General features: G+C 31.8%; 1 protein-coding gene across 1 annotated transcript; it reads right to left on the reverse strand.

Annotated features, from left to right (window-relative positions):
• Positions 1–7,166: 7,166 nt before the first annotated feature.
• On the reverse strand, positions 7,167–10,651 carry LOC117685709 (uncharacterized). Its single transcript, XM_066087003.1, has 6 exons — positions 10,494–10,651; positions 10,230–10,319; positions 10,051–10,113; positions 8,354–8,411; positions 7,844–7,906; positions 7,167–7,392 (listed from the first exon to the last, which is right to left on the reverse strand). The coding sequence occupies exons 1-6, from the start codon at positions 10,567–10,569 to the stop codon at positions 7,167–7,169; spliced, it is 576 nt and encodes a 191-aa protein (XP_065943075.1). The 5' UTR covers positions 10,570–10,651.
• Positions 10,652–15,002: the final 4,351 nt, after the last annotated feature.

Genomic DNA, 15,002 nt, shown 5'->3' on the forward strand with positions numbered 1-15,002 from the left:
CTGATCATTTCGACCTTTATTTAAAGCAATTTCAAATTCGTAATACACCCATAACCGTCTCGGGGTGAAATTTAACATGAGGCCAAATAACGTGGTACCTTTTAATGCCATGTGTTTTGTTAGCAAATTTTGTACGTATTTTTCTTCATTGAAATTTTGTATTATTGACGGGTTAAACTACTGCAATGTCTATTATTATACATATACTAAGCATAGCCATCGTTTAAAAGCGTGCATAATATTTGATATAAAATCGGACCAAGCAGCTTTAATTACTGTTAAATGTGTAAGTATTTATTTACTGATCCTACATGCAAGTTATCTATTATCGTGTATACGTTTTTTTAAGATCCAGGATTATATTTTTTTTTATTAAAAAAAATATAATGATCATATCAGGTTTATATATATTCGTCAAGGTATGCATCATTCTTCTCTCTCGCGTAATCACATGATTTATAACCTGCCTGATTGCTGCCCACGTGCTTTTAATTGTATGACTAATTTATGCTCGAGTTTAACAAAACTTACCTAAGTTGCAATAAACTAACTTGTTCTTGAATTCACTTAATCAAAGCAATAATTGATAGTTCCAACTAATAAAAAAGATTATATGTAATGAGAAGTTATGAAATAGATTTATAACTGCTTAATGTCACATCTTATTATATAAAATAACTGAAGTCCTAAATTAATTAAGCCACAACTAGTAAACACTAACAAGTTGTTTACGGAAATGCATATATTAACTCGTACCGTAGATATCTCGAATGAAACTCTATAAAAGGCCTTTCTAGTCGTTTTGATATTTTCACCGTTCGACCACTTCTTCATATAGCCCTGATTGTGTGAAGTGGCCCGAAACGTCAACAAAGGTTGGGTTAACATCTTCAATTTTGGACTCTCAAGAAATCCAGTTTATTGAAAACTCGTGTGAGATTATGTCTAAACAATGAGACAAAATGAGAAAGTCCAAACATCCGTTAAACTATTCACATTCATCGCGGTATTACCCAAACGTATACTATCGTGTCAAAAGTATGTCACCCCCACCCAAAAAAGATACATATTTTAAAGGGTTTTTGTTGATATTTTTTGTCAGAAATGAAGATTTTTCATTTTTATCCAAATGCCAACAATTTTGAAAAATGACATTATAAGGTAACCTGACAAAATATTTCTTGTCCAAAGCGTTGCTCTATATTTTCCATTCAAAACACGAAAAGAACAATGTCATTTTTGACTGATTTTGGTTTAATTGCAGAAATAACGTGTTGTTCATGTATTATAGTACCAGTGTGTTGTGTTATACTCAAACTCGGCCAACGCGTGTGGTTGGGCATTGTCTAACAGGTACAATGTAGCTGTGATTCCTTTCAATTTTCTGATCTCTGATCCAAATACAGCTCTATGTTTGTCGAGAATCGTCTTCAATACCGCGTCTGTTTTCTGTGTAGATTGTTGCAACTTCAGTACTTTGATTTCATGCCAAGTTCACTTGAAACTGTAAAAGTCCATCAGGCCCAAATAGTGCTGGTCCTTTCTGAGCAACAACCATCAAGTCCATGTTTTTTCTGTTGTTTATTCAACGTCACCGGTACATGTACCATGCCCAAGGGATTAATGCTCTCACCCGAAAAAAGTATTTAGCTTGATTCTGGTCTTTTGAAGTGGAACATCACTAAGCTTTTCCCTATAGAACGTCTCTGGTATGATGGAGACAGATGATCCAGTATCAAGTTCCATGTCAATTTGTTGTCCTTTGATCATTGGCACTTTCTTCACATTGTTCACAGAATGCACATGTAGTATAGGTTCAAATTGATGTTCATCGTTGTCACCATCATCATCTAAGTAGTTCACCCTTTTTTCTTGGTTTCTTGTCTAAATCCTTCTTCTTCTTGAAACATGCTCTCTCAATATGACCTTCATTTGAACAATAGTGACAAATACTGTGCAAGTTTTTACAAGATTTCACATTGTGATCACGTCCACACCTCCAACATGGTCTCTGACTGTCCTTATGTTGCTGTGATGCAGGTGAATGTTTTTGCATATGTGGTTTAGGTTTCGATTTCTGACTTCAACTTTGTGTACTGTGGCACTGGTGTTCCGCTGTTCGCGTAGTTTCGTGGCATCCCGTCCTGCTGTTTCCATCGCATGCGCGATTTTTATTGCTCCATCCAGGGTAAGTGCTGATTCAGCCAGCAGTTTCTTCTGTACCGATTCATTTTTAATCCCACAAACAAATCTGTCTCTTAAAGTATCATTCAAAGTCTCTCCGAAGTTACAGTCATTTTTGATGGAGAGAATAATTTAAGCTTTTAAGTTTATTTCAAAACAGTAGCATCAGTATCTTACTTTAATTATTACCTCTAAAGGATTTACTTTAAGGTCAGACGACACTTTCCTCGAGCATCTTTTTTGTATCTCCTCGTAATTAAGAGTTCCAATAAAAATTATTATTTATAATCATTTTTAAATGATTTAGATTTTTATTTTTTGCATTTGTAAACCTAGATGGCCGAGTGGTTAGAGCGATGGCTGCACACTGCTAGAAGTGTAGGTTCCATGAGTCGTGAGTTCAAACACCATCTCCGGCTGTATATATCAATGTATAAATTTTAATATCAGCAATTCAAGTGTATCTTCAAGAAGATTATATAGGAAATTGCATACTCCGGTATTTTGCAGAAATACCTGGTAAGGTATCCTAATTTTTTGCATGAAAGCTTCTCAAAGTAGTAGTAAATCAATAACAAACTCCTGGAAAGAGTTATAAAAATTGAGGAACGTGTCGTCTGACCGTAATTGCCACATTTACCAGTAGTCAGTGATTTATAGGCTTAGAGACCATTTCTTTCTGTTCCTTTACATCATTAATAATACCTTTCAATGAAGATTCAAGAATACTTCTTGTTTTCATTGTCGAAAAAAGTTATATTAGTACAAACCTGTGCAGATTTCATACTTTCAAATACCGGTACTTATAATTGTCCCAGTGTTTGTTTTCTTGCTAATGAGGCAAAAAATGACTTGTGTATATCTAACTGTACACCTATGAATAACTTTTAAAATACTTGTAGTTATTGATTAATCAATACATGTATATTTGCAATATGAAATTGCACTGATTTTTAGTTATTACACCTATATTCTATAAATGATGAAGTATTTGTTGTTCTTGTTTAATCAAAATCAATAAATGTCTTAAATATATCTTTATTTTTTTGCTTTAGTTTTTGAGGCAAAAAAGACACAGTGGTTGATAATGATAATGCTTATTCAATGTAGACCTTTTGTTTTCTTTTGAAGAATAATAAATTTGCATTTAAGTTGTATTTGAAATGCATTTCATGTGAAATTTGAAGTCATTTTAAACAGGTTACACTCTTTTATGAATAACTGAATGTTAAGTACATGTTGAACATCGAGTTTCCATGAAATTGTCGATGTTTGCTCGATCAGACAAAACTGAAAAACCAATAGTAAACATGTTCTTGGTATGAAAATTAATGAAGGAAATAATAAATCCTCTTGAAAGCTTTCAGGTGCTGGGCCTTTATTTTTTGGACGAGGAAAGTCCTGAAAGGGAAAATAAGTGCTTTAATTGATCCCTTATGGATATTTTGCGTTATTACTTTTTATATTAATAGTCAACTATTCTGAAATAAAATAAGTAATCTCATAGGAAAAGTGTATCGTTTTGCAAGACCATGGAAACAACATAAAGACATAGAAGTCGATTAAAATGTTCTTAAAATAGGTTGTTTTTATAACACATGGAAAAAGATTTTTCTTGGAAATTTTAATGTGTTTAAACATTTTTTTTTTTATTATCAAAATTTGATTTTATGCGGCTCCATTTGCCTTTAAGACCAAAGTTGTATGAGCAAGATATTCTCAACTATTTTTGCGTAAATGTTCATTATCATTCTCATATTGCCAAAATTCGATTATATGCGGCTCCGTTTGCCCTATTCAAGGAAATGTTCATTTTCAACCGCATATGACTAACAATCGATTACAGTTGAACCTCGATATCTCGAATACTGATATCTCAAATACAACGGATATGACGAAGTGATTTGTAAGTCCGAAGCCCATATTTTAAAGGTATTTTACACTCACTATCTCGAAGTGTTTTAACAGTCCCATCTAGTTCGAGAAAACGAAGTTTTACTGTATTTGCTCCGTTTGCCATTTTATGTGCAAATTCAGGTTTATAAGCACGATACTCTAAACTATTTCAAGGAAATGTCGATTTTCAGCCGCACATGACCAAAGTTCGATTTTTTGCGGCTCAATCTGCCGTTTTTAAGCAATTCAATGTTTATTATCATTATATTCTATAATTTTTAAAGGAAATGTTCATTTTCAGCCGCACATGACCAAAATTTGATTTTATGCGGCTCCATTTACCCTTTTTAAGCAAACCAAGGTATTTTAGCATGATATTCTCAACCAATTCAAGGAAATGTTCATTTTCAGCCGCACATGACCAAAGTTCGATTTTTTGCGGCTCCATTTGCCGTTTTCAAGCAATTCAATGTTTATTATCATGATATTCTCAACTAATTCAAGGAAATGTTCATTTTCAGCCGCACATGACCAAAATTTGATTTTATGCGGCTCCATTTGCCCTTTTTAAGCAAACAAAGGTTTTTTAGCATGACATTCTCAACTAATCCAAGGAAATGTTCATTTTCAGCCACACATAACCAAAAATTGATTTTATGTGGCTCCATTTGCCGTTTTCAAGCAATTCAATGTTTATTATCATGATATTCTCTACTATTTGAAGGAAATATTAATTTTCAGTGGCATATAACTAAAATTCGATTATATGCGGCCCCGGTTGGCTTTTCGGCCGATTTAAGGTTTATGAGCACTATATTCTCTAATATCTGAAGGAAATGGATATATTCATTTTCAGCCGCATAATGAAATTCGATATTCGCGGCTCCATTTGCTTTTTTCGTGCAAAATAAGGTTTTTGAGCAACTATTTTATAAAAATGTTCATTTTCAGCCGCATTTACGAGGCTCTATTATTTGCCTTCCTCTTGCAATCTATTTAATACGTCTTGAGTGTTTGAAATATTTTTACAACCAAACTTTATGCAAGGCCATGCTCTACGTACAAACATTTTCTAGGCAAGCTATTAACAAACAGGTTGATGAAACAAGGATATCAACAGCCTCTTTTGAAGACAACAGTTCGCTGGTCTATACAATGACCTTGTCGGCACATACAACCTATCATTAAATGCTAACTGAGGTTTTTCATTTAAAGTTTATACACTGATTTTCCAACTTTTTTTCGTACTTTGCACGACCATGAGCACACGGCATGTACTTTTTTTTATATAGAGGTCCGTGTTTGCTCTGCTCCAGATTTGTATTATTTCTATGGCCATATGAGATTGAGTACTGTTCGTTAACATCATATTTCATTTTACATCTCTAAACTACTTCTCCAATTGTGTTTCATTGATTTGTAATCCTTATTTAATACACTTTTGTGAAATTGCAACAAAGGAAACTAAAAAAAACACAAACATAAAATATAATGTTTCTATATTTTCAGTCATTTTAATACTATCAGAATTATGTTCATTATGAATATTAATGAATGAATGAATGAAAGTGATACAGAAAAAAATGAAAACAGGATATATTTGTTGGAAATTAAAATTTGAATAAAGTACTATATAAGATCTCAAATTACCCCTTTAAATGTATGTTTATACAGATTTATTTTTTAAATCAATAAATGTAACATACAGTCATGATTTTGAATTTAACCAAAAACAATTTGACATCATGATGGCAAATATAAGCTCTTTATCTTTAAGAACAGCAAAAGTGTGATTTAAGCGTCGAGTTCATTGTCTACTATCATTGCACATGAAAATGTACAGCAAAACTAACAATGAGAAAAATAAAATTGGATAAACAGATTGATATGGAGTGAATAAATAACAAGTCTGTATCAGTTTGTATAATATTCAAACATGATGATAAAAAGATGATTAAAAGGAGTGTCTCGGTTTTTTTTTATTTGGAAATCTACAAGGTGAACTTGACCTTGCACCTAGATTTTGCCAAACAGACATGAGTCACAATACAGATATATATCTTGTATATAATACACCCTTAAAACAAACTTCCGTGCTCAATTTAACCTTGTATATACCGATCAAGCACAAACGGACAATGAAAAATAGACAAAATGATTAGAATATACCCTTAACATTGGGGGTGGGTAAGAGTTGGGTGAAATACTGATTTCATTCAGTTTCACTATCATCCGATTCAGATAAGTCAGACATTTCTTCAAATATACAATCTAATTCAATAAAATCTGTCTGCAGAGGCATATCGATAAAAGAGTGAATTTGACTCTCTGCACTTTTATCAGAAAATTCAGATAAACACAAACGATATCTTATCCACTGCTCTTCAGCTTTCAACTTAAACATCATAAGCATATGCTTACGACCAATTTGATACCTGTCATCTTGTGTGGCTTCCACTATAAGATTTAATAAATGTTGATTTTCATCATCAATATGATGCAAGAAAGCTTTGACCTCTAGCATTGTCATTTGTTCCTGCTCCATTGCATGCTGGTCGAGGGAGTAGGCCTGGCAAGCCTTTATTTTGTCTTCATCGAGGAAAGGCGAAACATTCAAATCCTTGAAGAATGTAGCAGATGGTGAGCTGACTTCAGCAAAAAAAAACTTTTCACTGAACTTGCTATTAAATTCTTTGAGGCTTTTCTTTATCTTTTCACTGTTGGAAGACAGCTGTTTGGAAATTCTTTTTGCCATCTCTTGTCCATCTGCCCAAATTACATAAAAGCATTAGATAATAACATGCATGATAGATTACCTGCACATATTAGTGCAGTCACCCAGTATGCAGTAGTACATATGTAGGGCTAAAGAAAACTATCAAAAGTTATACAATGTACTAGAAATTTAAACAAACATGGCTACAAATAGACCAAAGGTTTTTACTTTGCAACCTTAGTTGAGTTCTTGAGGATTTAGTTGTAATTATCATTAAAAATAACTGTAATCTCTGTTATTTTGACGAGTTGAAAAATTGACAATTTCTTGTTTATGGAAATTGATGAGCAAAATTTTGAGAAACATTAAATCAAGAGTATTCAGTTATAAATATAAGAAAGATAAACAAAATTTTCTTATCAAAGTATTTCTTCAGTAAAGACAGAATGTATTGCTTTTCATTAGCAAACATTTGTAGTTTTTTGAGATGTCCTTGCTTTAGTTTGTTTTTCGCTGATTCGGCTAGCTCTTCTTTCTGGTCATCCAAACTTTGTACATTTATCTGCTTGCCTACTTTCTTCATTTCATTTTCTGTTCTGCAAACGAATTTTAAAAAGTCAAAAAACCATAACAGAATCAAAAACTATTACAATCAAAGACAAATCCTTTCAATAATTTTTTTTATTATTTTGATAGTTTTCCGTTAGTAATCATTTTCAAAAAGATGCAGATTCTTTATTCTAAATGGATATCTAGGTTTAACAATAAATATTTTAATATTGCAAAATGACATTGAAAATTGAAAAAAAATATATTATAAGTTTTTGTCTTCAAACTTGCCTTCATTACTAGGGAAACCTCATTATCTAAAATTTGTTAAACTTAAAGATATCTGAGGATTTGAGACAATAAAAATTACAAACTACAAAGAAAAAGAGGGACTGTCATAATATTGTGACATATCCCTTGTATTCAAGATGTTAGTGCTTGAGCTAATTTATTTTTTTTTTGGTTGACATCCACCATACACACACAAATATGACTTACTTTTGAATATGGTCTTTAAAAAGTACCTTTTCATCCTCAACATTGGAATCAGCTAACATTATCCTGCACAACATAATATTAAAGTTTACATATCAAAAATCATATGAAATAAAAACAGATGCATAGAAAATATGTTTTTGTTTTAATACTTTAAATAAGTCAAACTTCATTATCTCAAACTGGATGGGGCAAAGAAAAACAATGTCAATTTTGTTCTTTAAAAATCATTTTAAGAGACTGAAAATATTTACGACTTTGTCGTAAGTTCTTTTGTAAAATAAGTTCAGCCATTACCTATATACATGTACAAGTACCACATGCATATAGGTAATGGCTATAAATTAATACCACACATGAAACACAATTTCAGTCTTTACTTCACCATTCTGAATTGTTTGATCTACTACTACAAAACAATTAAACTTGTCTGTTACTTAACAAACAAACAAAAATCATTAATGAAGATTCTAGAAATAACCCTCCATTGGTCTTTCAAGGAATTCTACTAACCTCTGTGTAACAATTTGTTTGGAGAGCCAACAGTATCTTTCATCTGGTGTTAAACTGACTGTGAGAAATGGATAATGAATTCAGCATTAACTGGTTATTCACAAGCAACGTGTAAAAAATACATGTTTGCTTATACATATATATACACCAGGCTTGGGGCGAATTACATTGTAAAGTAATGCATTACATTACCATAACTTCATGAATTTGGGCATTGAATTACCATTACTTGATTTTCTTGAAGTAATGCATTACATTACCATTACATGAGTAAAGCAATGCATTACCATTACTTTTTTTTAAAGTAAAGTAATAAAGAGTTTTTGCAAATGTTTCAATATTTGAATTTGCAAAAACTCTTTATTAGCTTTATTACAACACTCTTTAACATATCTACAGCTTCATGCTCAGTATCAGGTTCAAATTCAATGAATAAACAAGAGTCATTCTGTATTTGAGACATTTGGCATGATACAATATCAGATATGAAATAAGAGACACAGGATAACATGCGTAACAAAAAACAATTTATAAAATAATGTTGCAGTTTTTAAAAGCTAAATATAGATATATCCCCAGATTACACAAATCTTTATATTTTTGGGCACTTAATTTTATTAATTTATATACAGATGATTTTTCCGAGTTATATTTCTTAATATATTTTAATCGTATTTCTTTTTACGGAGGACACTTTAAGACAAAAGATTGCTGTTGCACTTTATGATCGAAGTTTCAAAGGGTTCATCTTTTAAATGCATCCATCTTCCGGGCTTTACTAAGCTTGGACTGGAAAATACTATTTGATGATCTTTATCTTAGGATATATTAAGTGCAATAAAAGATTAAATACATAAATCTTGTATTTTCTTTCAGTCAAAACTAATGTACAGTGTAATTAATATACAAAAGAGAGAGAGACAGAGAAAAAGAGAGAGAAAATAAGTAAGATTATTTTCAAATGGGTTATAATATTGGAAGTGATATTGATTTTCATCATGGATGGACAGTGCATTCATTTTGCTTTTAAAGGCGCATGTCCGTCTCCTATTCTATTGTGACATAGCGAAGGGAAGGGGATTGGGGTGTTTAGCACTTCTTATAGCAATAGATTGTTTTGATACTTAGATTATTCTGGGGGCTTAGTGTGTTGTTGACACTTTTCTTATTAAAGTGCAAACTAATTGCAGTAAATTGTTTAAATGGTTAAAAACTTTTAATAACAACACTCTTAAAAATGTTTTAAAATTGTTATCTTTAGTAATATAAACAATTCAAAAATGAATTTTAAAAAACCTTTTTTAATAAAACAAGTACAATTAAAACATTTTTTCTTAATTAGAATTATTTCTTTCTTCTTTAAAAATAATTTTAATCAAATTCAATTTCAACTATTCAGTTATTCATCACATTTTTTAAAGTGAACATGCATAAATATGCATAGTAATGCAAAGTAATGCCATGTAATGCCAGCATTACACTAGATTTTGGAAAGTAATGCATTACATTAGCATTACTTGTAATGCTAATTTTGAGGCATTACACATTACTAGCATTACTTTGAAAACATGTAATGCATTGCAATGCATTACAATTACATTTAGCATTACCACAAGCCTGATATACACACACCATTGACAAATGCATGTATATCCTTACAAGCTTAATACTCAACAATATTTACCAGTAAATCTTACCAGAAACTTGTCTTCCACTTCTTGATAACTCTTTCCAGAGTAAAATCCATTCTGCTGCACTACCTTCAAAAGATAACCATTTTTGGTAAATGTATATGGTTAAGTAAGATCATTGATAGCCTCCCCATGTATTTTCCTCAATATTTCTTTTTATCTATCAAACTTCGTTTACAACATACCATCATGCTTTGCTTCTACAGCAGTGAACACGTCTCTGGTTTCTTGTTGCAATTTTTTGGCTTTCTCAAGCATGGCCTTTAATCGTTCCCCTAAATATAATTTAAAGTTCAAATTAGCAACCAACTAACAGCATAATCAGTGTGTCAAATTATGAAAACATTTTAATTAATAAATAAATAATGCAGCGCTTCTTTACGAGTATATAATTATCCACCCCCAAATATGAAAATGTTCAAAATAATATCATGTAAAAACAAATTTACCTAATTTTTCCTTAATTCTGTTTGAATAATGTTCTAATGCATCCACTAACAAATAGTGTCTGTTTGACACAGTCATTTCTTTTGTGATAGAACTGAATTTTCTGAGGTAGGACCACAATCTCTCGACACCTTCTCCATCATTAAGTCCAGTTCCCTCCACAAACCTTGACCAAATTCAAGCTAAAAAAAGTTTGTTAAGATTTACTTTTTGCTTTTTAAAACAAAGTCAAATCTACTAAAGCATATTTTAGCATTAGAAAAATGTATTTTTTTTTGGTTAAAAGTAAAATCTTGTAGGCAGAAATTTGTTTTTCTTCTTTAATTTTAATGTCAACTTTATCAGAAAGCTTAAATTACAAAAATATTTTAAAATTAATCGTTGGAATAAGAAAAAATATAGCATTTAGACATGCAACTGAAAGAAAAGTCAGAAAAAGAGTTATTTCCCCTTTGCATAGATAAAATATAAAAAAATTTGGAAATTTAGTATAAAATTAAGTGCGAAAATATCTTGAACCTACCAATAATTCCAATTACATCTATGTGATTATATTCACATAAAATAAATAAAACTATCTTGCACAATTTTTAAAGAATTCAAAGTTTTACAAAAAAGTGTGACGTCACAGAACACTGGATCTACTTTAAATTACTGTAGAAGCAGAAATATTTGTTGAGGATTTAATTTTGTTATTTTTGTTGGCAGTTTAAATCAACGAAATTAGATTTATGACACATTTTTAACCCAACTATCAATAGACACAGAGTTGATACACAATACATATAAGGAAAATACGATATGTGACAAAATTGAATGCCAATGAAATTATATTTGGTATGCTAACAACACAATTTCAACCCAAGGAAAATATATGCTTCTATAGTATTTTTTATGGCGTCGAGCGAAGCTCGAAAGCCATCTAGGGCTCGTACGTCCGGAAGTTACATTTTTAGGAGCCGAACAACTCAAATGAGTGCAAAGTTTTCGTATGTGTTTGAAGAAAAATAGATGACATACTTCAATTTCGAGCAGAACTGTACGTCAACAAAACAAGTTTGCAGATTCGAAATGGTTGCCGTCTTTAAAAATGTTCACATTTTATTGAAAACAATATGTCTCGGTTTCAGCGGATGAATACACTAGCACCGAGACACATGCGATAGCTGGGCTTACGTACTCAATTTGGTTATGAAATGTTCTAGCCTGCAAAATAGATTATTTTGTATCCATATCGAAAATTGACAATGCACATATGTTTGATCTTGTAGAAACAAAACTTCCTAATCGAGCGATAAGTACATCTACAACCAACAGTTATTTTAAACCAACTAGTGAACTACTTTCACTTTGTAAACAACGTGAATGGGTGCTTTCTTTTATCTACCCCGGATCTTTTCGGCCCGTGTCATTTGGATCCTTGTGAATTTTAGATGAAATTGATAATAAGAGACAGAGTGGTTATCAGCAGTTTACAATATGTAGAATTAAATACAATAATAATTTTAATATTTATTTTCATATAAATAGAGAAAAAAAATCTAAAAAAATTTTAACTCCTAAGATATTTCTATAAACTTAAATTTTTAATTGAAATTCCAAACTTTTTAAGAATTATGTGAGCAAATTTGTAAAAAAAAATATGCATAATATACGAGGAAGGGGTCAGGAAAAATATATGTACAAAAATAAATTACACAGGAAAAAATGGTCCTACATGCACAACTTCAGTCTGTTCACAGGTCTTCTGGATTCTCATTGACCTTCTATGAGGAGTGGTTGAGGGGGGCGTTGTCGTGGGGGAGCGTTGTATGGGTAGTTCCCTAATGTATTGGTGTAGAGCTGCAGCAGGTATTGGCCTCTCTTCATATGCGACACACTCTTTCTACACAGATTCTGTGTACTTCACATGTACAAAAAAAACCATAAAGTGGGTTAAACATTGTGTATCAAACATACATGTTTTGCAGCAGTAAAATATAAATCTGCAAAATTACAGATACTGTGAACTTCACATGTACATAAAAAACCATAAAGTTTAATATTCATTGTGTAAAAAAAAAAATCTGCTAAGATATTGTGTACTTCACATGTACAAAAAAAGAATATTAAGCTGTCAAAATATGTACTTTGCATCTATTAAAGCATCATTTGCATAAAAGAAAAAGTCAAATGCTGTTGCGTCTCTCAAAAAAAAAATGACTTGACATAAGATTACACCTATAATTGTTAATTTACAAAGCAAGTTTCTTGGCCATTTGCAATCTGGTACGCTTAGCAATAGTCCCTTCAGGGGTAACCAATGGCTTAGTAGAACAATCAGTACTGGGTGTGGGGGTGTGGCAGTGCTGCTGCTAGGAGTGGTGTACAAGGAGGGTTGACTATGTAGCTGTACTACCACATCGGCTGGCTGGGGTTAATGTTGGCTGTGGTGTAGCAGATGTCTGGGGTAAAACAGGGTTATCCTCAGTATCCTGTGGTGTTGGTTGTGGTGTAGCAGATGTCTAGGGTACATCGAATGTATCCTGGGTATCCTCATGTGTTGCAGGTATACATATGTCGCAGCGAGAGTCCTTTTCTAACTTGCGTAGTAGCCACCTTCTTATAGTCAGCAATATGATGATTAGGGTACCGAGAACACACCATGCAAGCATTCCTATCAAAATATAAAATAAATAATTCTGCAAAACTTTTAAACTCTGTCAAACATTACATAGTCGTGATCATTATCATCATCAAATGTAGATATGTATGCATGTATTGTTTTCCACTCTATTTCAGACTTTTTGTAGGTAATCTACCTTTTCTATTTATAATGTGCTGTCTCGATTTCTTTGTGTAAATCTTGAAATTAGTTTCTTAAGTTTATCTTTCATTAAAAGTAACATGCAAGCACAAATACAAAAACTAAACTAGTAGACTAATTGTTCCCCCCCCCCCCCAAGGTTCATCATTATAAGCATTGTATCATATTTATGTGTAACGTGTTAATTCCCGCACTTGCGCGGGATATCATCTAGTTTCATAGAAATGTCTAAAAACATCCGCAATTTAAGTCGACCACCATAACTTTTGATATATACATTTCTTCCTAATATTCACTTTTTTATCCAGAATGAAATATATTTTTTTCTTTAAACTACACGAGCGCAGTTACGTACATTTTGCTATGTATTTTGTCGTTTGCAATTTACGGCATACACAAATGCAATAGTTTTGGGATAGAACTATCTCAGTTTTTATGTGCCATAAATTGCAAGCGTTTAGCGTAGGAGGAATTATAGCCACAAGGCATGTCAACGCGGATTTTACCGAAGAGCTACAGATCGGCAGCTAATGGCGCACCTTTTATTGACCAGTCTAACAGAATGTATAGTTTCATATCTCTTGCAACTTGACAAGTTGAGAAGTCAGATGTTTGGTTGAACAGTACATATATCTTTGTAAAAGTCATGCACCAATTTAAATTGGAACTGTAGACTTTCAAAAAAAATTCAACCTTTACTATATCCATGATCGTAAAAAAGGTATTATGTTACCATGTTGGTTTAACAAATATTAAACGCCAATTGTAAGCAAGTTTTCCCCGAATAGTGTACAAATAATTCCTTCATTCTTGCAAAACAATGAAAATGTTTCATGGCGAAAACGATGCATTCTCAAATTCATCAAAATAAAATATAATTCAGGTTCTTTCATTTTTTTATATTTTGAAATACATAAATAGTCTCTTCTCACTCATTCATTTCATACATACATTTTAAAGTACCCTGATCCTAGTATGCAAATTTATTATGAACTTATTTAACTGAAACGTAAAATGCAAGGATAAACATTAACGAAATAGGGGAAACAGTATGAAAAAACACCAAATATCTGAATAAAAAATATTGTCCAAAATAATTTTGCATGTTTTGTTTTTAAAGTAACTGAACTTAAAGTGCCGAACCCCCCCCCCCCCCCCCACCCCCACCCCACTCCTTTGGATCAAGGTACTTTAATGACTCTCACAGTTTCTCACATCTTGGCCTTCTTCACATCTCTGAAAAGAAAAAATAAGAGTATTAGAAATTCATTTACAAATTGATAAAGCAGGCGAAATATCACATAGCTTTATAAAATGATTAAAGATTATAAATTTGACTTACATTTCACAAATTTCTCCATTTCTTTTCAGTCTGGTAACCTGTACCGCACTGAATTGTCTGCCTGGAAAAATCTTAGCAAGGTTGTCCTTCGATATTGTCAGCATCATATCGTTAATCTCAATGAGATTGCTGCAATGATAAATTCATAAATATCAGTTTGATAGAACATGGATGTAGACAATTGGTTTATGTTTATTGGGTTTTTTTTTGCCATGTTAAATGAAATTAAATCATTTAAATGTGATATTTTTAAAAGCTCTCTTTTAAAATCATTTTAATAACGTAAAAAGGTGGCATGGCAAGGAAAATTATGTTAGAAAGAAATTAAAACAATAAACATAATCAATGTAGTAAACATCAGCA

The sequence above is a fragment of the Magallana gigas genome, chromosome 1 (assembly GCF_963853765.1).
Source record: "Magallana gigas chromosome 1, xbMagGiga1.1, whole genome shotgun sequence".
In the NCBI taxonomy this organism is placed as follows: Eukaryota; Metazoa; Mollusca; class Bivalvia; order Ostreida; family Ostreidae; genus Magallana; species Magallana gigas.

Coding starts and splice junctions, on each gene's coding strand:
- LOC117685709 (XM_066087003.1), bottom strand. CDS start 10,569: ATGACTGTGTCAAACAGACACTATTTGTTAGTGGATGCATTAGAACAT. Junction 10,320..10,493: donor CAGAATTAAGGAAAAATTAG/GTAAATTTGTTT, acceptor AATTATATTTAG/GGGAACGATTAAAGGCCATG. Junction 10,114..10,229: donor TGTAGAAGCAAAGCATGATG/GTATGTTGTAAA, acceptor TATCTTTTGAAG/GTAGTGCAGCAGAATGGATT.